Below are 23,107 nucleotides of genomic sequence, written 5' to 3'. Positions count from 1 at the left end.
ATGACATGCAACTATCTACTGGGCTTTGGGGGAAAAAAGGAGGAGGATTGGCAATAGATGTTAGCTCAGAGCCGGTCTTCCTCAGCAAAAAGAGGTGGATTAGCATGGATGCTAGCTCAGGGCTGATCTTCCTCACAAAAAAAAAAAAAAGTCTTTAATGAAAAGAACTATACTCTAGTTATTAAAGTATTATTCTCTGATGAACACACCTTTATTGATCAAATAGCAAACAGAAAACAGACAAAATTATCTTTATGACATGATTTGTTGCTCCCTGCTGTCATTTTGTTTTTTTGGAGTTTGATATTTGATATACTTATCTCCCAAGCTATCTTGATTAATATAATTGCATTCTTATAGCTTGCCTTAGAGTTTCTCAGAGGTGTACATCAAACTTTCTTTTGCAAATACAAATAATAAAAATATGAAGACTAGCAGTCCTTGGAGGAAGGAAAAACATTACTGCTTTATCTGAGCTTTGCTGACTTGAAAAACAAAAAAACTTGAGGGCCGTGAGGCCATCAGTCTAATAATAGTAACCAATGTGAATATCTTCAAAAATCAGTTAAGATTTCTGATATGAGAATACTGTATTTTGGATCTCTTTAATTTGTCACATATCGGGCCATGATTTACTTTAAATATATTTCTATTTATTGATCACATCTCTAGGTTTTGGCTTTTTTTAAAGTGATTTACTATTTTTGATGAGTACTGTTTTCAGCTACCTTGTAGTCTGTCATTTTGTTTCATTTCTATTTATAAAAGTTGAAACCATGTCATTCAATGGAACTGGGACTGTTTGCCTGGAGAGCTCAGTGAGAACATGATTGCTGTAAAATATGGTATAACAACAGGTTAAATCTCTCTGGCTTATTGAATGGCAAATGAGGTTGGTTGAAGTTGCAAGGAGGAATCAGGAAAATGCTACTGAAGTCTGGATGCTGCTGCCATTTACCAGCTCTTAACAAGTCACTTAAATACTACACAGCTCAGTTTCCTCTTTACTCATGGGAAGAATAATAGACCTGTGGTTGGAGAAAGCTTAGGAATGATGCAGTCCAAGCAAACTAATCAGTTGTCAAATGAGCTAATGTATAGCAAGCTACTAAATAGTTTATAAACAAGGATTCACATCTGAAGATGTGAACTATCATTAATATATTTAAGACTCAGATTACATGTGCATTACATGTGGAGTGATTAGCTACTCGAGTTTCTGTGATTCTAAAGATTCTCATCAGAGAGCTAGTAGACAGACAAGGGAACGAGCAAGGACCGTATAACCTCAGGCATATTTGTATTTAACGCTCTGTGACTCACTTATATCGTTTATTGTGAGGATAAGTATACCAGCCTTACTTGGTATGAAATTTAAATGAGATGATGCATGTGATTGTGCCTAGAACATGGTAGGCATTCAACAAAGGTTAATTCCTTCTTGTCTCCAAGTGGCTCTGATCCTGGTAGGTTAACGGACAAGTAAAAAGGGTTGCATCCTGCCATGCTCAGTAGGTTAAATGTCCTTTCTGATGTGTACTGATGAAATCCATATACGCAATGAAGGTTTTTGTCCAGTAGTGTCTGAGTGACCTCTCAAGTACCTGGCTTACATATGTATTAAGTAAGGAGGCAGGAGCTAAAAAAAAACAAGAAACTCTTGTGCTTTCAGGATAATAAATGCTCTGTCTACTCTCTGTAGAGGCCCAAACAATAAAACTACTGAATTTTCTTTTACAAGAGTGATAACTTCTTTGACATTAAAGTGAAACTAAAATGCTTTACACTTTTTTTTCCAGCATACTACAAATGAAAACTGATGAGAAACTGAATTTGTCTGATGGGAATACAGCAAGTTGCCCTTTGAGCCCTATTAAGATGTGCCTTAATCGTCCCATTGAGTGGAATCTGAATTTGACAGCAGCATCTCTAGCGAGCTGTACAGTTCATAACCAAAATCTCAAAAGTGAAGAGAACTAGAGTGCTGTTCTTCTTGCACTGTCCTTATTTTGTACATTGGTATTCTTTCTGCTGAACAATAAGCATATATTAATTGATCTTGAAATATTTCTAGTCCTGTGATTTGTCTTTATATTAAATCATTAGCATTAATCATTTGGATTATATTCTTTGTATGTTTTTGTTTTACACCAGACCATTGTGGAATTTTGCAGTACAAATGGATTTTGATGTTTCTCTTTTTAATGGTATTTTGTGAATTTCTTATGCCCTAAGTTTAGATATGTAATTGTCCCGTTTTATTTCTGTGCACAAAGTTTTAATATATAATGCATTATGTGATTTAGAAAGCTAGTATTGTAAAGATTTGTGATGATGACCTGACCCATGAACAGTTGTATAACAGGTGGATACCAACTACCTCGAAGCAAATTGGTAAAAGGCAAAGGTATCTTAGAAGTGTATCTCTTTCAGAGTTATATATGTATAGAAAAATTGATCATAGTTTATCAGCAAGTAGCATGTTTCCATTCATATGAGAATTTGAGCTGATCAGTTCTTTCTCTGTACTTTTAAACCTATAAAGTCTGTGGGCTGTAAGAGCAATGGCACAACTGCATGTTTACTCTTCAGCAAATCTGTGCCTCTTGCAGACAGTAATTTGGTTTCTGTAAGTTACCAGTTTTGAATGAAAAATGGTAAATGGATTTACATCTATTGATTTTATTGTATTTTAGCCATTTATTTTAAAGTGTAAAGGGATGTCTTTTAAAATGAGGATAACAATCCTTACCTTTAACTCTAATAGTGCAAAAGCATAGTTTCAGCAATGGCTTATGTGATTGTGTCTAAAACTTGAATAGTAAGAATACTAAAGGTTTGGTGCTTAAATTTATTTTTCCCATGCCAGAAAAGAAAGCTTTAGTATGGTGGTCCATAGAAGTATATAAGAACATAGCTCCTTCCCTTTGGATAGCCTGGCTAAGGGGTAAATAGGATTTAGTTTATTGTGTTTCTGAAGACTTTTCCTTACAGCACATTTTGTGTACCTTTTAAGTCCTTATTTCTCTTTACCACTGCAGCCCCCAAAATTATTTTTAAAACAAGGATTTAACAGAAGATTTACATAAGGAATTTGAAGCACAGTAAAAGACACAGAGCTAACAGAATGAAAAATAATCATCTGTTTTTCATTGTTTTATATCACCACCATATCTGCCTTTTCTTTTTGCTTAATTAATAAGCATTCTTACTTTGTAACTTTCAGACTCCTTTTATATTTCTGAGTTTTATAAAGCACATATATGTATGTAAAAAGCAATTTGGTTCTAAAAAGCACAACAATCTTACTTTAGCTCCATCTTAGAACATCACTTCAAATAAATGGTCTCTAGTAAATAAGCTTAAAAAAGCACAATTATTAAAATAGATCCAATGTTAGGACACTTCTATTCTGAACAATAAAGAGAAAAGGTAAGGTAATTATCAGAAGGATAAGAAAAGGTATGCAGAAAGAAAGAGGACTGATTTCATACAGTATAAATTTCATAAGTCAGGGAAGTGCCAATTTCAGAAGATAAATGAAATTGACAGTGAATAGTGCTCACAAATTAATATATAGAGGACTTCCTGTCACATTCTTTTCCCACTAGTATTTTATTTATTATCCATAGTATCATGTTATGCCAAAAACACAGAAAACTCCATGATTAATATGTATATGTGAACATCTCCCTAACCCAGGAAATACCATCACAACCAACCAAACTAGGCCTCTCATATGCAAATATTTTAGGAAGAGAAATTACCTACGCAGGTATCATTATCAAAAATGTTTTTAGTGTAAGGATCACAAAACAAAATTATCAAAATGATAAGAGCTGAACTTGGATACTAGGTACTTTGGTTCATTATACTAGTCCTCCTCCCTAGAAGTAAGCTCCTTTCTAGCCAGTTTGTGGTACTTCATTTGCAATTGAGATGTCACTTTTTAAATGTGCCCTGAGGTGTTTTCATCTATGTTGGATCTGCCCCATCTAGGTCATAAGCTTCTCAAATGCAAGCTACTGGCTAGTTACACTTAAAAGGTGTCCATAATGTCATGATTTTAAATATGAGAGTTCACAAGCATCACCCTTGGAAGCCTCTTTAAAAAGTAAGTTCCTAAGCCCTCCGTAGATTCTGATTAAACCCATGTGACTGACGCAGATGGTCTGTGGGGCACATTGACAGATGCCATCCTAATGCTTCAACAGGACAAAGTCATGTGGAATTGCACAGCAGGAAGTCCTACAAGAAATCAGGCTATTTCTCATTTTGACACAAGGGTAACTTTATTAAAGCAAGGACTGAACATAATTTTACAGGACTTTTTTAAAAAGACTCCACCTCCATCATCTCTTCTAACTCACACCTTCATTGAGAAATTGTAAGGTTAAGCTGACTTTTTTCTAGTGCTGCTGTTTTGGTTCGTCTTGGTAATCGCATCTTCATTTCTGATTCTGGCTCTGGAACTTCATGATCACTAAACAGATGTTGAAAATACACCAATTTAAATACAAGCTTTAAAACCACAGTTTATTTATAAATAAAACTTTTTTTGTCTCTGAAAACATTCTATCAGTGTGTAATTGGTATCGTGATTCCACCAACTAAGCTTAAAACTAAACTCTCATACAAAACCAAAAAACAGACTGGCTATGCAGCAAAGTGAATCATGAAAAATCTAGCTAATTTCTTTTTATATCTATATGGAACCTGGTGTTATACAGAAAAAGAAAAAAAAAACCCAAACTTTTGTAATGAAGCATGGACAGGGACCATAGCAAGTGCCCAAAAGAGATTCTGGGGGAACTCAGGAAGCAAAAAAAACAATTAAGTTCTCTTGATTTAGGCAATAAATTCCTAAAACATTGTAAACAGCAAACTTCCCCCAAAAGATATTTTAAATTGAGTCAAAACAATCTAAAGTTATGTACTGAAAATATATCCATTACAGTTTTACCAGTGAATAGATAAATGCAAGACAGCTACAGACTTTCAGCTTCCAACAGTGGCTTAATTGGCAGAAACCAAAAATAAACACTATAGCACTAATAAATCCAAATTATAGGCAGAATTATTTTATGATTATAAATGTGGACAATTCAAATCTACAACTCAAGACTGCTAATTCACGATCAGAGGAGTCATACATACATGATCATGTAATTAGAACACACAAATATAAAATGAAAGAATATATTAAATATGACTACGTAGTACTAAACCCCACACCAATTAATAGGAAAATCACACAAGCCATAGGAAGTTAAATGCTCTTGATAATGGAATTTTAGTCTGTATATCCAAGACATAGCTATTTATAGTTTTCACTAATTATCCTGTTATATATTGAAGTTTCTCTTTCACAGAAGCAACCTACAAATTTTCTACATCTAGACCAAAAAAAAGTGAAAACAGACCTCTTTACATATCCTAGACGTGCATAGCATACCTTTCAGAGTCAGCCCCAGCCTCAGCAATCTGACATCTCCTGCTCCTCCTAGCTGAAGCTGTCACTTTTCTCCGTCCTTAAAAATAGTATAATTCATTATCAAAATTTATTATCAATTGCTTATTGTTTCTAATCTATTTTCTGGGCTACCCAAATCCTTTATTTTCCCTCTTCAACACATTTCCTCCTAGTTCCCAGCCACTTTGATACCAATTATCAACACCACAGAGAAAAAGAACCTGAGCAAGATTAAAATTTTATTAATTTTTTTGTAAGCTCTGATAATAGACAAGGGAATATATGAAAATTAAGTTTTTATGAGGAAGCAAATTTTAGATAAATGTAGCTGGGGGAAAGAAGCATGTGAAAAACATATAGAGAAAGTACCACTATTAGGGCTATCGCACAAGGTGTATGGAGAAACTAATGAAAATTAAGGTTAGAAAAGTATGTTAAGCCCATAAACAGGTCCTAAAAAAATAGAACTCTAATCAGTAGAGTAATGGTTTCTTATAAAATATTCAAACATACATGGCCAATTCAAGTATGTATTCTAAAACATTTCAGTATAAAAACTAGAACCTCGGGGCCGGCCCGGTGGCTCAAGCGGTTAAGTGCGCGCGTTCTGCTGCGGCGGCCCGGGGTTCGCTGGTTCGGATCCCGGGCGCGCACCGACGCACTGCTTGGCAAGCCATGCTGTGGCAGCGTCCCATATAAAGTGGAGGAAGATGGGCACAGATGTTAGCCCAGGGCCGTCTTCCTCAGCAAAAAAAAAAAAAGAGGAGGATTGGCGGATGTTAGCACAGGGCTGATCTCCTCACAAAAAAAAAAAAAAAAAAAAACTAGAACCTTTATATGCTGGGGGTTGCAAAAATTCTACTTGCTAGAAATTTAGAAGGTTAAAAAGTAAGACAAAGTTTGGCCTGTGATGCTCCTCAGTTATGATAAGAAATAAAATAGCATATATAAATGAAGTTTGAGCTATTAAAAAAAAAAAGAGGTGGCATTCTCATGGTATGTTACCTGACTAAAAGCAATTTGATCAAAACCATATCATACACTTATTCATGTGAAACTTTTTTTTTTTGGACCTTATGTATTTGCTTTTAAACTTCTAATGTAGTTATCCTCAAGAAAACATCCAACAATATGGGACTAATTTGCAACAATATCCAACAATTAGCATTTAAATAATTGGCTACCAAACGATATTATAGCCAGATTCCCTTTATAAAAAAATTAATCTGCATAGAAAAGGGCCTCAAGAAACGTTTTTCAAGGATTAAAATAACGGTTGGCTCATGGGTGGGATTATTAGCATTCTCTACATTAGTCTGCTTGAATGTGTTTTCTGATTCTTCTGTAATAAGCATGCATTGCTTTTGTAATAAGAAAATAATAAAACAATAAAATGATCTTGAATTTCAGACTTTTTTCCAAGTGATCCCCTAATAGTCAACATTTACTTTATTCCAACAAATCCCCTATTGTTGGATATCCTTTGGGAAATAAATTATGGTGGGAAAATATGAAACAAAATGGGAAAAAGGAAAACAGAAGCTCAGAAAAATATTAGAAGGCTAAAAGGCACAAAATGCTTAATCATATAAAGGATAGAACAAAAACAACTGATAATATAAAATCATCATTGATCATTTGACAATAAAAATATTAATTTAACCCAAATAGTCCTTTGCAAATGATCTTTTGCATCACATTTCTTTCAATCAAAAGCACTTGCAGCAACACTGATATTATAATCTTTCAGACACAAAGCAAAACCTAATATCAACTGAAAGAATTAAAAAGAAAGTTAAGGATACCTAAGACATTTAAAAATTTTTATCCCTAAGGAAACTTGCAAAGTATTTCATTGGAAAACAAAATCAAAGAGATTTTTATAAAGCTAGTCAATTGATACACTACCTCTGACAGTCTTTTGCTGTGTGGATTTTGATGCTTGAGTTGCTTTTACATCCCTGAGAGGAGTTAAATATACTTCATTCTTTTCTATTGAAGGAAATAATACAATAATATAAATAAAAAATGGCTGCATGAAATATTTTAAATGGTCTTTCCAAGCCAATTTTTCATAAAACAGAAATAACAACCAGTCCCATTAGCAGTTATTGAAAATTTATCATAAATTTGTATTCCAAAAACTGAACACTGGGAAGTAAGCAAAACTCCTAAGAATGTATGCATGGTCATATGATGAGAAATGACAGTCATGCACCATATAACAATGTTTCAGTCAACAACGGACCCTATATATGATGGTGGTCCCATAAGATTATAACAGAGCTGAAAAATTCCTATCATCTAGTGATGTCATGGCACAATGCGTTACTCACGTTTGTGATGATGCTGACGTAAACAAACAAGAGAAAAGGAAACTGCAGGAGAAGAAAAAGAAGAACCCCCCAAGAAAATTCACAGTAAAGGGCTTAGCAGAAGCTAAACAAGCTCCTTAAAAAGTTTGAAAACATGGACCCCAAGTATCAAAAGGTTTTCATTAACAGAGAGGAATGTTCATGGTGCATTATCTGCTGACAAGCAAATCTATAATGAAAGAAAGAAACAAACCAAGCAAACCACCATGGACATATTTCTGGAAAGAGTGACACCTCCTCATGAAGAGCCTCAGGCAGGTCCTTCAGGAGATATTCCAGAAGGCACTGTTATCACAGGAGATGACAGCTCCATGTGTGTTATTGCCCCTGCAGACCTTCCAGTGGGACAGATGTGGAGGTGGAAGACAGTAATAATGATAATCCCAACACTGTGTAGGCCTACACTAATGTGTGGTGTTTCTTAGTTTTTAATAAAAAAACTCTAAAAAGTAAAAAAAAAAAAAAAAAAAAAGAAAAGTTTAAATAGAAGAAAGCTTATAGAATTCAGATAGAAAATATTTTTGTACAGCTGTACAATGTGTTGTGTTTTAAGCTAAGTGTTATTACAAGAGTCAAAAAGTTAAAAAAAATTAGTTTATAAAGAAAAAGTTACAGTAACAGGTTAATTTATAATTGAGAAAAATGAAAAATATTTTTTTATAAATTTAGTGTAGCCTAAGTGTACAGTGTTTGTAAAGTCTACAGTAGTGTCGCGTAACGTCCTAGGCCTTCACATTCACTCACCACTCACTGACTCACCCAGAGCAACTTCCTGTCCTACAGGCTCCATTCATGTTAAGTGCCCTATACAGGTGTGCCATTTTTTATCTTTTGTACGGTATTTTTACTGTAGCTTTTCTATGTTTAGATGCTTAGATACACAGATACGATTGTGCTACAACTGCCTACAGAATTCAGTATAGTAACATGCTCTACAGGTGTATAGCCTAGGAGCAACAGGCTACACCATATAGCCTAGGTATGTAGTAGGCTATACCATCTAGGTTTGGGTAAGTACACTCTATTGATGTTCACACAAGAACAAAATCATCTAACGACACATTTCTCAGAACAAATCCCTGTTGCTAAGCAGCGCATAACTGTACACAAAAAAAACCTATAAAAGTACAATAAACACTTATCAGTAATACACTTTCCCAAGGGGATTAATTAGAAAAATTTTTTGATTCATTTCTGAAACCCAACTGCATGTTAGAGGAGAAAAAAATGTGTCTCAGTAAAGATGAAAAGGACAGAATCTTATAAATATTCAGGTTAGTATGCTGTTACCATCTTCATTTTGAAAAACAGTCATAGTCGTGCTGGCATCCTGTGCTGCTTCATCTTGGTCACCATCTTTATTTCCTTCTAACTGAGTCTTGATTTTCTCCAAAGCTCTCAGACATGTTCTATCTTTTACTTGCTATAACAGAAAACATTATTAACATTTTTTTAAAATGCAGCATTTTCTAATCTTCTTTCAAAAAAGCCATATACTGATACCACGTTGTTTAAAAACATTCTAAAAATTCTATTAATTTATAAGGAAATACTTCAAATGAGCAAAGTCACAATATGCTAACACATGTATAATTTAATACAACACTTAAATTCTACTTTGATAAAAATATATACACATTAAGAGTAATTAGAAACTACTTTACCTCCAGAACCTCATTCAACAGAACCAGAAGATCTTTAGCAAGATTGTTACTGAGTTCTAAAGAACTCAAGGCCTTCGTATAGACCCGAATTTCTGGTGAAGATGGACATGTTAAGATCTCATTGCAAATTTTTATAGCCAAATTGTCATGAACTGTTAAGGCCTAGAAAATCAAGAGAAAAATCTTTGTAAATTGAAAACGGTATGATTACAATCCAGTCCTACAAACCTAACAAACATTTCCAAGTAAGTATCTTGCCATAATCTCAAATGCAAAATCTAACACCAAATTTAACATATGCCTCCCAAAATAAGCTCCACTTCTTATAGTGGATGCTGTGGTACAGGGCCCAGATCCAAACCCTTTATTACTGAAGCATTCATCCTTCAGCTACTACAAGTTTTGGAGGCTATAAGTTCCTGGGCACAGAACTGATCCAGGCTGAAGACAGTGGACCCTGCCCAAGCTCACACTCCCTCCCCAAGGGTTAGTCCACATTCAATGACTAGTGGATGTACAGAAACAATGGCCCAGCCTTGTCTCAATTCTGGACATCTCAAAGGACTATCTCAGTTCTGGAATTCCTATGGATCAGCCAGGACCTTAAGACTGCATGACAGGTCAACTTCTTCCTCTGCCCCAACCTATTTTCCTCACTCTCCAAGATGTTGATCATGAGAATAGTCCCCAATTAAATGATGTCAACAGCTTCTTTGAAGTCTTAGGACCTTACAGTTATCTTGGACTCCTCCATCTCCTTTGCCTTTCAAAGGTCTTTCATACCCATAATTATTTGCTTTTGTACCCATATTTTTTTTCTCTGTCAATTTCTACTATTCTATTCTTTCTACTTTCTATTATTTTTTCTACACGTTTTTATCTCTTAATTATACAGATTTTTAACTGCTCTCTTTATTAAATTCTCTATTCTTCTCACCAATTCACCTCATGTAACGATATTGACCACCAATTTAATCTTTGTAGTAAGTAACTTTCATCCCATTAACCCTTTTATTATACATCCTGCATAGTTACTGCAAATAACGCCAACTCCAAATTCCCTACCCTAATGTTCTGCCCAAACAGGCCCATTCAAGATCCTTAGCCAGAATGATTTTTCCCCATAATTCCCCAACATGACTTGTACAACCAGCTACATTTAATCACCTTTACTAAAAGTCTTTTTCTCTCTATCCAAACCACTCCCCAATCCCTAACTGAATTTTACTCAATGAGTTTTAAAACTAGCAATGCTGTACTCATCACCCCTACCACATAAATCATGCCCTTTTCTAAAGCACTTATATCACTGACCCTTACTATATTTTTCCCTTAATATCTTTTGTAATCTTCTTTCCAGTAACATGTTAATATAGTGACTTGAATGGAGTATGCAGTCACTAAATATCAATTAAAATAGAAAAGCAATACTTTCAACTTAATCAGCTGGCATCTGAAATCATTAATAACACTTAATTTTCAATGTGTTGACAAGTATTATCAAATGATATTAAAGGATTAAAAATCCAGCTTAAGTTTAATTTGTGGGAAAGTTTGCAGTTAACTTATCTTCTTTGAATTAAAAACAAAAATAAGCTTGAGGCGAGTTTAATTCTTTCAATTCTCCTTCCTTGTATCAGAAATATCACAGGTAAGCCAACATTTGAAGACTCAATGAGTCCTAGATAACATTGGTCACTATTCAGAATGAGTAACAGCAAGCACTAAGTGGGGAGGGGCTAGTGAGGGTGATGAATTTTGGGTAACTTCTTTTCACTAGCAAAACTGTTAACATTGAATACTTTCATTTTTATATGATTATCTCCACACTTCCCAAAAGATCTTTTTCTTACTCTGTGTTATACACCACCACATAGTCCAGAAATCTCAAGATAGTCCAGAAATCTCAAGATCAAAATGTAGCTTCTCTTTCAAAGAATCTATGAGAGGAATTATTTTACCAAAACAGTAGTGACCTGCATGGTAGTCATTATCCTTAGGCTAACATACTCACTCACCTGATAATCTTGGGAATTCTTGGCCTGAGGATTCAATCCACTTGGTCTGGTCAAATCTACAAGTAACTCAGCAACATTAGTGATATCTATTTCAGCCAAAGGAGAAGATGCAGGGGCACTAGCTAGTGTTTGCAGAGTTGGAAGAAAGGCTTCTTCAAAACATTCCTGATTAGTCCTATTCAAAAACATTTGAAAATATGTTAGCAAAGAAAAAGCATATGATTCTTAAAAAATATATTATGTAGGGGCTGGCCCTATGGCATAGCGGTTAAGTCTGGCATGCTCTGCTTCAGCAGCCCGGCTTTGCAGGTTTGGATCCCAGGCATGGACCTAACACCACTCGTCCGTGGCCATGCTGTGGCAGCGACCCACATACAAAATAGAAGAAGACTGGCACAGATGTTAGCTCAGGGCTAATCTTCCTCAAGCAAAAAAACAGGAAGATTAGCAATAGATGTTAGCTCAGAGCAAATCTTCCTCACCAAAAAAAAACAACAACAACAACAACAAAAAAAACCCCACAAGATATATATATCTATTATGTATAAAATTTACCCCATAAAGATACAGCATGTTTGCATCTAGGAAAGAGACAATTCAGGTAGATGTAATCTAGGTAAGTTCTTCTCATTTCAATCACTTACCACTGAAGAAAAAAGAATATCAACAACAAAGTGATATTATAGATATGACTCATGGGGAGCCTGAATTTAACTTCAAGTCAGATTTTGATTTACTGATATCACTAAATACCTGCTTGCATAGGCAAACATGGGGAAGAAGACGCCTAGGCAATGTCGAAGTCGAACATCCTCTTCAGTCACAGGACTGTACCATAGCAAGATAAGACGAGAGAGAATCCTGCTGCTGACCAAAAGCCCAGAGAACATCAGCTTGGCTAGGCCTTCTGCAGCTCCTGTCCTGAGTTCAGATACCTAATAAAAATGACTCTCATTAAAAGAAATTTTTTGTTTGTATTTCCTTTTTAAGCCTTACAACATAGCCTGTCCTACAATATTTTTATATGAACTATACAAAAATCACTCATGTTATTATGAATTGGTTAAAGGCACGTACAAAGATTTTGTTTCCTCCTTTTAGGTTAAGGCTATACAACAAATTATTAGTGTAGCTATGAAAACTTCAATTCCCTTAAAACTCTTTAGAAGAATCAAAAGGCCTTTCAAATGTTGTGAAACCAAAAATTAAAACAATATCTATTAAATGCTTATCATGGTGCTAAGATATAGAAAACCCTCAGTAATAGTCCCTGCCATCAGAGGAAGGTGTCTATAAACGAAAGCTCCAGAGGTGAGAGTGGCAGTGTATCTGAATAATGAGTAAAATGTGAACAGAAGAAAAAGGCATTCCTAGAAAGAGTAAGCAAAGAAACCTAGAGAAGAAAACAGAAAAGAAGATATAGCAGATGAGGCCAGCCCGGTGGCACAGCAGTTAAGTTTATGCGCTCCGCTTCGGTGGCCCAGGGTTCACAGGTTTGGATCCTGGGTGCAGACCTACGCACCGCTCATCAAGCCATGCTGACACGGCGTCCCACACAGAGCAACTAGAAGGATGTACAACAAGGACAAGCAACTATCCACTAGGGCTTTGGGGAGAAAAAAGGAGGAAGATTCACAACAGATGTTAGCTTGGGGCCAATCCTCCTCAAAAAATAGAATCCCCCTTCTTTGGAGAAAAAAACATATTGTGGTATTCAAATGGAGGTACGGGTATAAAAGAGTGGTAGTTAAAAATACTGGTTAATGATACTGAATTAAATTCAAGCCTCTGACGCTTCCTAGCTGCATGATCCTGTGTATGTTGCTTCTTTGTGCCTCGCTTTTTTTCATATATAGGTGATAATAAAAGTACTTAACACAAAAGACAGTTACAAGGATAAAGAAATAACACATGTAAAGCTCTTGCAAGTGCTATCCACACAGTAAATCCTCCACAAATGTGAGAGATTATTTATTATTATTGATGGAAAGTAAGTTTACTCAGTGATCAGATTATAAAGACTTTGAAAATTAGGTAAAGAAATTCAACCTTAGTGAGGCAGGATATGGAGTCACTGAAGGTTTTGAAAGGGTGGGGAAACAAGATTTAATGAGATTTCAGGAAAATTATCTTGACGGGTTATAATCTAGGAATGAAAGACAAGTCTAAATTAAGGAGAAAGAAGTGAAGAGTGGAATAAGTAAATATAAGAACTACTTCAAAATTTTTTTCAATACTCAAAAATAAGAAAGATATAGGGGTCGATAAGATTAAGTGCTAGGGCTTGGTATGTTTTCCACATACTGACTCATTTAGGGCTCACAACCACCATGAGGGCAGAGACTGTTCCACTCAGGACTGTAGTCTCAAGAGCATATAGTGACTGGCATATAATTAGCCCTCAAATATTTGCTGACTGAATTAAAGAACCATTCCACTGAATGGGCATAATTATCCCCATTTTACAGACAAGAAAACAGAGCAGAGACAGTAAATACCTTATTGAAGATTCACACGGATGCAACCAGAACACAAGTCTACAGGTCTATAACTCCAAAGGCCTCCCACCTTTTAAAAATTTCGAACTATGACATACTTTCCTGCTAACAATAGTAATCCATCCAAAGACCAATGGTGGGGATTTGAATTGGGACAGGACCACAAGTCTTTAAAGCATGTAAAAGACTGTTACTTATGGCCCAGAGGATAGTCAAGGAAGCCTAGATTTTTTAGTAGTGATGACAAATAAAGTCAAAGTCACAGAATCTAGTTTAGCCAGAAAGAGATTAATGTATTAAAAAAACCAAAACAAAATTCATTCACTTACTGTCAAACAATTTTCATATTCAATAGTTTTCCTACCTATGCAATGTCAGCAAGCCCACAGTACTGGACAATTCCCAAGAGGAAGTTAGTATATCAGTTGGCTAATAACTCAAAATTTAAAAAGCCAATCTCTGCCTTTTGATTGAAGAGCTTAATCCACTTACACTTAAAGAAACTGCGAATAAGGAAGGACTTATTTCTGCCATTTTGTAGTCAAAAACTGTTACAAGAGACAAAGGACATTAAATATTGATCTAAAAACGATCAATTCATCAAAAAGATAATTATAAACATATACACAACAAAAGAGCCCCAAAATATATGAACAAACATTGACAGAACTGCAGGGAGAAATAGACAGCTCTTCAATAATTGAAGACTCCAATACTCCACTTTCTGTAGTAGATGGAACAACTAGACAGATCAGTGAGGAAATAGAGGACTTGAACAACACTATAAACCAACTAGACCTACCAAACAGAGAGAATACACCACACAACAATAGCAGAATACACATTCTTCACAAGTGCACATGGAACATTCTCAAGGATAGACCCCATGTTAGGCCCAAAACAAATCTCAATAAATTTATAAAGCATGAAATCATACAAAGTATCTTCTCCAACCACAATGGACTAGACCTAGAGAGAAGTAACAGAAGAAAACTGTAAAATTCACAAATATGTGCAAATTAAACAACATACTCTTCCTATACACCAATGGGTCAAAGAAGAAAATAAAAGGGAAATCAGATAATACTCAGAGATGAATGAAAATGAAAACGCAACAAAACCTATGGCGTGCAGCAAAAGCAGTGCTCAGAGGGAAATTTACAGCAGTAAATGCTTACGTTAAAAAAAAATCTCGGGCTGGCCGGTGGCATAGCAGTTAAGTTCGCATGTTCCGCTTTGGCGGACCAGGGTTCGCCAGTTCGGATCTGGGGCGCAGACCTACTCACCGCTCATCACCATGCTGAGGTGGCATCCCACATAGAAGAGCTAGAAGGACTAACAACTAGGATATACAACTATGTACTGGGGCTTCGGGGAGAAAAAAGAAAAAAAAAAAGAGGAATATTGGCAATAGATGTTAGCTCAGGGCCAATCTTCCTCAAAAAACAAAAAATCTCAAATCAATAACCTAACTTTACACCTTCAGGAACTAAAAGAAGAAGAGCAAAGTAAACCCAAAGAGGAAAGGAAGGAGAAAAAATAATAAATATTGGAGAAGAGGTAAACAAAATAGATAGAAAAATAATAGAGAAAAATCAATGAAACCAAAAGTTGGTTCTTTGAAAAGATGAACACAATTGACAAACCACCAGCTAGACTGACAAAGGAAAAAGATGCAAATAACTAAAATTAGAAATGAAAGCGGGGACATTACAACTGACCTTACAGAAATTAAAAGGATTATAAGAGAATACTATGAACAACTGAACACAAACAAACTAAATAACCTAGATGAAATGGACAATTTCCTAGAAACACACAAATTACCAAAACTGACTCAAGAAGAAATAGAAAATCTGAACAGACCTATAACAATAAACAGATTGAATAAGTATATAGAAACCTCCCAAAAAGAAAAGCCCAAAACCAGATGTCTTCACTGGCAAATTCTACCAAATATTTAAAAAAGAATTAACACCAATCTTTCTCAAAGTCTTCCAATAAACAGAAAAGGACGAAATAATTCCTAACTCAGTTTATAAGGTCAATATTACAGTGATACCAAAGCCAGACAAAGACAATGCCAGAAAACTACAGACCAATTTCCCTTATGAATACAGATATAGAAATCTTCAACAAAATACTAGCAAACCAAATCCAAAAATACATTAAAAAGATTACACACCAATGGAGATTTCTCAAAGAATTAAAAAATAGAGATGCCCTATGATCCAGCTATCCCACTACTGGGAATCTATCCAACGAACCTGAAATCAACAATCCAAAGAGGCTTATGCACCCCTATGTTCATTGCAGCATTATTCACTACAGCCAAGAAGTGGAAGCAACCTAAGTGTTCCTCAACTGATGACTGGATCAAGAAGATATGGTATATATATACAATGGAATACTACTCAGCCATAAAAAAAGACAAAATCGTCCCATTTGCAAGAACATGGATGGGCCTGGAGGGTATTAGGTTAAGTGAAGTAAGCCAGAAAGAGAAAGACAAACACAGTATAATCTCACTCCTACATGAAATATAAACCAACACATGGACAGAGAAAACTGTATTCTGGTTACTAGGGACAATGGGCATGGGGGGTGGGCACAAGGGGTGAGGGGAGACATATATATGGTGATGGACAAACAAAAATGTACAACCCAAAATTTCACAATGTTATAAACTATTAAAACATCAATTAAAAAAATGAGAAAAAAAAAAATTACACACCATAACCAAGTGGGATTTATCCCAAGAATGCAAGGGTGGTTAAACATAAGAAAATCAAGCAATGCAACGCACCACATCGATAAAACAAAGGAGAAAAACCCCATACGATCATCTCAGTTGATGTAGAAAAAGCATTTGACAAAATTAAACATGCTTTCATGATTTAAAAAAAACAAAGAATAGAAGGGAAATTCCTCAAAATGATAAAGACCACTTATGAGGAATCCACATTGCACTCAATGATTAAAGACTGAAAACTTTCCCCTTAAGATCAGAAACAAGACAAAAATGCCTGCTTTAACCATTGCTTTTCAACATTGTATTGGAAGTTCTAGCCAGAGCAATTACGCAAGAAAAAGAAATAAAAGACAAACAAACTGGGAAGAATGAGTTAAAACCAAATCTTTTCACAGAAGACATGATCCTAAATAGAGAAAACCCCAAAGAGTATACACATACACACAAAACTACAAGAGCTAATAAATGAATGCAGCAAAGTTGCAGGATACAAAATCAAATCAACATACAAAAAAATAGTTGAGTTTCTATACAACATCAATGCACAATCCAAAAAGAAAATTAACAAAACAATTCCAATTAAGAAAACAATTCCAACCTGGCTCTGTTGTGCAATGCACAGCACACTGGACTTCTAATTCGAAGAAAACAATTCCATTTATAATAGTATACAAAATAAAATACATAAGAATAAATTTAACCAAGGAAGTAAAAGACTTGTACCTTGAAAACTAGAAAACATTTCTGAAAAAAATTAAAGACACTCTAAATAACTGGAAAGACAGCCAAGGACCTCAAAAGATTAAAAATAGAACTACCATGTGATCCAGCAATCCCACTTCATTATATATCCAAAAGAAATGAAAACAGGATCCTTAAGAGATATCTGCACTCTCATGTTCACTGAAGCATTATTTACAGTAGCCAAGATATGGAAATAACCTGTCTGTCAGTGAATGAATGGATAAAGAAGATGTGGGGTGTGTGTGTGTGTGTGTGTGTGTGTGTATATATATATACATATACATTATATATATATATATATATATATAATGGACTATTATTCAGACAGAAAAAGGAAGGAAATCCTGCCATTTGCAGCAACATGGATTGAGGACATTATGCTAAGTGAAACAACCAGACAGAGAAAAGACAAATGCATGGTATCACTTATATGTGAAATGTTTAAAAAAAAAAAAAGTCAAACTCATAGATACAGAGTAGAAAAGCAGTTGCCAGGGACTAGGGGGTGGGGGAAATACAGAGAAATTGGTAAAAGGGTACAAACTTTCAGTAATAAGATGAATAAGTTTTATTATACCTCAATAAAAAAAAATAAGTTCTGGAGACCTAATGTAAAACATGGTGACTATAGTTGATAACACTGTACTGTATAACTGAAATTTGCTAAGAGAGAAGAACTTAAATGTTCTCACTAGGAAAAAAAAAAACAAGGATAAACATGTGAGGTATTGGATATGTTAAATAACTACCTGGGGGGAATCCTAAACGACCTAGTTATCCCACTCCAGGTATATACCCAAAAGAATTGAAAATGGGTACTCAAATAAAATACATGTTCATAGCAGCACTATTCACAACAGCCAAAAGGTGGAAACAGCCAAATATCCTCGAATGGATGAATGGCTAAACAAAGTGTGGTATATATACAAAATGGAATACTGTTCTGCCATAAGAAGGAATAAAGTACTGATACAAGCTACAACATGGATAAGCCTCAAAAACAAGCTAAGTGAAAGAAAGGAGACACAAAGTCACATACTATATGATTCCATTTATGTGAAATATCCACAACAGTTAAATCCAAGGAGACAAAATACAGTTTGGTGGTTGTCAGGGGCTGGTGGGAAGAGAAATAGGGAGCAACTCCTTAATGGGTACAGTTTCCTTTTGGGATAATGAAAATGTTTTAAAAATTAGAGATGGTGGTTGCACTATCTTGTGAATGTACTAAATGCCAATGAATCGTTCACTTTAAAACTGTTAATGTCAATTTCACCTCAATAAAAATATAAAAAATTTTTAAATTAAATGTTCATATATGCTATAAAAATGTACTGTAGTTTAAGAGTACCTTAAGAAAAGAGATCCAATCCCATAGCCTATCTTAGACCTTCTACCTACCCAATGTAAAATTATTTCTTAAGACTCTTGGGGAAAAAACTAAGTCATAAATCACAAAGACAAGGAAAAACTATGAAAAAATAATGGCAATCCCCTCTAAGTCATTTCATTTTTGTTTACACATCAATTCTCTGCACATGCAATTTTATAGTGAGAAACTAGGTATAAAGCCCAAGTGAAAGTGGGATTTAATTATGATATTCAAAAGGGAAATTTTTTAAATGTTGGCCAAGTTTAAATTTCAGCCCAAAAAATATAAAGAGCATAAATATATACATGCTGAAAATCACATTTCATAATAATAGGGCTGTGATTATTTCTTACCTCACTATCTAAGAAATCAGAAAGGAGTTTCAGAACATTCTTGGCTGTCTCTTCAGCTTCTTTTAACTCTTGTTGTTCATTAGTGTTTATTTCTGCACCTTCACTTTGAAGGGCTTTGATTTTTTCAGTTTTAAATGGTTCGATCCCAAATGTCATCAGTTGGTCAAAGATTGCCTTTAAAGCACTTATTTTTATTGTCACATCATCGATTTGCAAAACCTAAAGTGAAATATCCCCCACCAAAAAAAGTAAAGTCAGTAAACTTTTAATTTTGTTTATGCTACATAAAATTATTTTCTTAGTCTAATTTCAACAGTGTCAAGTCTACATAAGACTTTTTCAAAAATTAATAAAAATAATAACTTTAAAATGCAAGTTTTATTTGTATCCTAACATTCAGAGTTATATTTCCTTCAGAAAAAGTCCAAAAATTCCTGGAACTAGAGTCAGGCTCAATTATATTATTTGTTCCTTTTATTTAAAAAAGAATGAATATGTTCAATTGTGGTTTTATTATTATTTTTTAAGATCTAAAAAAACTGTTCAATTATATTGAAATTGTTCTGGGCCACCTATCAAGACAAAAACATTACATTCTAACCAATGAAAAGCATTCATTAGAATATCAGTACTCTTCTAGGTTATCAAGTTTCATTTTTCTATTAGCTCAATAAATTCAGATTTCATTAATAGTGAATTCAGTTTTCAATGAACTGGACTCCTTTATAAAAGGAGGTGAACCATAAAACCCAGCAGTTTGTATGAGTCTATCCTGAGTTAAGAAAACTGAATTCCTACATACGAAATATCAAAGACATGAAAAAAACAGAGCGGAATATTTCTATTATGAAGATTTACTATATTCTTTAACGCATTTAAATTTTGGGCATTGATAAACTACTTAGCTATATAGCTTAGCCTTCAGCATGAATAAAAACCACCTGGCAAGCTGATCAAATCGGTGAATCAAGAAAAATGGCTCAAAATTACAAAACTTGGAAGGAAATTTCAAGAACATATCTATTACATATTTTCTTATGGCAAGACCTGCAAATCTGCTGAAGCCAAATGCTTACAAGAATGTACTGTCATGACTGTTCTCTACAAATTCTAAACGTGCTTTACTCTCTCAGCAGTAACTTGGTTTTCATTGCCCTTCTCAGTTCCTTACTGGCTAGCAACAGCTCTCAATATTGGATATTTATTTAAGAAAGATTTTAAAATGAAATAACTTCCCTCTCCTGCCTTTCTAGCAAGTGTGTATACACTTAATTTTTATTAATAAAACTTGATAAAAAAGAACTGATTTCTTACTCCCCCAAAAGATAGCTATTGTCCCTTAATGTAAAATCTTTCACTGATAGCCCTGAAAATACCTTTATAAAGATAAATAATTGAATCTATTCAGTGGTTAACTTCTTTTGATTGTGAACCCCTTTGAGGACCTGATAAAAGCTTAAAACCTCACCCCAGAATAAAAAACATAGGCAAAATGTCACATACAATTTATTTTTTACTGCATTTGAATCTGATATCATTCACAAACATTTTTAATTTACAAAAATATATCTAGTTATTTTTTTCAGGCAAATATTAATAGTTAGTCTTGAAAAAAGTTTAGATCTCAAAGTTGGTTAAACTTAAAAAAAAAAAAAAAAAGGTACACTTTAATTCCATGACAAGGCTGCTATTGACTGATCTGATTTGAAATAAGGTAAAATTGTAGAACAGTCTTGATTAGGTACATTCATTTATCTTTCACATCAACTTGATTTTGACAATTCCTTTTCACTACAGAAAACTGTATTGGAGCAAACAGTATCAAGGATCCTATAGCTATCTCTGTCAAGTAGAGGATGAGTTAATATTAAATAACTCCAAAATCCTCCAGGACACTCGTAAGCATTAAATTCATACTGCATTTCTTCTGTCTGAAATGACTAAAGCACTTATTACTGATGTTATGTCAGCAAAAATGAAAAGGATCAAAATCCACATTTCATCTTGAAAGGTCAAGTGAACATAAATATCTTTTGAGAAAGAGTTCTGTGGCATTTCTTTTGCTGTGGTACTAGAAATTTCATGTATTTATCTACCTTCAATCTCCTCTATCAGAGTTCCAACTTGACTACAACATATAATTTTTCAGCAGCATTCATAATGGTATCTAGGGCATCTTAATGAATGTTTTACCTCATTTTTAAAGCCAAAAAGAACTACTTAGTAAGCTAGACATAAACAAACACTTCACTATCAAATGTTTTAGTAAGATTTTTCTTTCACTTAAAAAAAAAGTAATGACCAGGAATCAATCTAGCACTTCAAGGTCCATCTTCTAGAAAAGCCAGGAAACTGAAGTAGAGAACTTCCTGCTTTAATTTCTTCACAAACCTCTTTGAAAATGTAGGATTTTATTTCCTAGGTGCCTATGAAGCCAATAAACTTCACAATAGTGAATACGACTTCCTTTAGAATTACTAGCAGACTCACTGATACCAATACCTGCTGGTGTAACAAGTAATAACTCTCTATAACACACAGAGGGTTCATTCTGCACCTGAGGGCAAAAGTAGAGGTATGGCCAACCACTATAAATGATTCATCTGGACAAAGTACCAAGATTTTTCTTCTTGTTCATCTGAGAAAGAAACTTCACACCATTTTAAAGATAATACTGACATTCCAAGTTTCCAAAAGGATCTCACAATAGACATTTTTCTTTAACAACAGCATGGGATGATAAATATAAACAAAGCAGCATCAGGAATTTCATCATTGCACACTAAATGAATTGATTAGATGCCAAGTGCTCCAAAAGAGGAAATTAAAACAAAATCCTGAATGAAATTCCTAAGGATTGTCTTTTGACAAAAGTGTGGTTTTAATTTTCTTCCTTTAATACAAGCCACAGTGGTTTGCCTATTTCCAGAACACATGACTTCCCCAAGTTCTCTCCAATTTTATGCTTTTCTTTTTTTTTTTCTTGGCAATGTCATATGCAACATTAAAGGATGCTTCAAGATAAGGGTTTTATGTTGGGGAAAAATTCAACTATTGGTTGAGTTCAGTTTTTTAAAATAATCTGTTCATGAAAATGATGATGATCCCTGTTGTCACATGTTATTTTCAAATTGAGTACACAAAGCACTCCCATTTACCTGGTGGCAGGCAATTGCATTAAAATTCCTTGCAGCTTTTTTATTCCATTACATTTGGCAATACCAGACTCTACATGAATCACATTGTCTTTTTACATGGGGAAGAGAAGAGAAGTATATTTTCCAAATTAAGGTAGGCCCAAATGTTAAAGACCAACATCCAAAGGAGTTAAAAAGTCAAATGCATTCCACTGGTACAGTAGATTCCATCCCCCCTTGCCTACTCAACAGCACTCGAGCAACTGCCCTCTCTTCCCTATATTATCAACTTTTTTCCTTTCAACTGGGTCCTTCTTAGTATACAAACATGCTGTAATTTTACCCATCTTAAAAAAAATTAAAATTTAAGAATTCTTCTTTTTACCCCATATCACTCTCTTGCTACCACCCCATTTCTGTTACTCCTAACAGAAAATAAAATCTTGAAACAGTAGTCTACAATGGCTGTCTCCAATTCCTCTCCCATAATTCTCTCTTCAGTCCACTCCAATAAGACTTTGCTTTCCACATAACTACTCTCATGACAGTCAGCAAACACTTCCTTACTTGCCAAAAACAGTCAATTATGAATCCTTGTCAACATGTCACCAGCACTGGACAACTGGGTCATTCTATTCTCTTTAAAACATCGTCTTCACTTGCTTTCTAGGACATCAAACTCTCTCCTTACTGTTTACTTCAACTTAGTCTTTACTGGTTC

The 23,107-nt window shown here is 34.5% G+C and overlaps 2 protein-coding genes across 14 annotated transcripts in view; one reads left to right on the top strand and one right to left on the bottom strand.

Annotated features, from left to right (window-relative positions):
• The window catches only part of LCORL (ligand dependent nuclear receptor corepressor like), a 158,072-nt gene extending 153,964 nt beyond the window's left edge, over positions 1 to 4,108 (top strand). For 7 of the 12 annotated variants that reach the window (XR_009220937.1, XR_009220942.1, XR_009220938.1 and 4 more), the window contains one exon: positions 1,800 to 1,862. Coding sequence is in view for 4 of the 12 variants with exons in the window: in XM_058546795.1 (XP_058402778.1) it covers positions 1,800 to 1,980 (181 nt within the window). In the remaining 8 variants the exon portion in view is untranslated. Of the gene's footprint in view, positions 1 to 1,799 lie in introns of all 12 variants that reach the window. The other 5 variants (XM_058546795.1, XM_058546796.1, XM_058546793.1 and 2 more) reach the window with 3 other exon arrangements.
• Positions 4,109 to 4,273: 165 nt separating this feature from the next.
• The window catches only part of NCAPG (non-SMC condensin I complex subunit G), a 38,595-nt gene continuing 19,761 nt past the window's right edge, over positions 4,274 to 23,107 (bottom strand). For both annotated transcript variants that reach the window (XM_058546806.1, XM_058546807.1), the window contains 8 exons: positions 19,250 to 19,468; positions 12,284 to 12,465; positions 11,531 to 11,705; positions 9,513 to 9,674; positions 9,139 to 9,271; positions 7,382 to 7,465; positions 5,456 to 5,531; positions 4,274 to 4,483 (listed from right to left, as the gene is read on the bottom strand). In XM_058546806.1, the coding sequence (XP_058402789.1) occupies positions 4,375 to 4,483; positions 5,456 to 5,531; positions 7,382 to 7,465; positions 9,139 to 9,271; positions 9,513 to 9,674; positions 11,531 to 11,705; positions 12,284 to 12,465; positions 19,250 to 19,468 (1,140 nt within the window). In that variant the 3' untranslated portion in view covers positions 4,274 to 4,374. The remainder of the gene's footprint in view (positions 4,484 to 5,455; positions 5,532 to 7,381; positions 7,466 to 9,138; positions 9,272 to 9,512; positions 9,675 to 11,530; positions 11,706 to 12,283; positions 12,466 to 19,249; positions 19,469 to 23,107) is intronic.

The sequence above is a fragment of the Diceros bicornis genome, chromosome 8 (genome assembly GCF_020826845.1).
Source record: "Diceros bicornis minor isolate mBicDic1 chromosome 8, mDicBic1.mat.cur, whole genome shotgun sequence".
Taxonomy (NCBI): Eukaryota; Metazoa; Chordata; class Mammalia; order Perissodactyla; family Rhinocerotidae; genus Diceros; species Diceros bicornis.
This window is presented reverse-complemented; position numbering and strand designations above follow the sequence as displayed.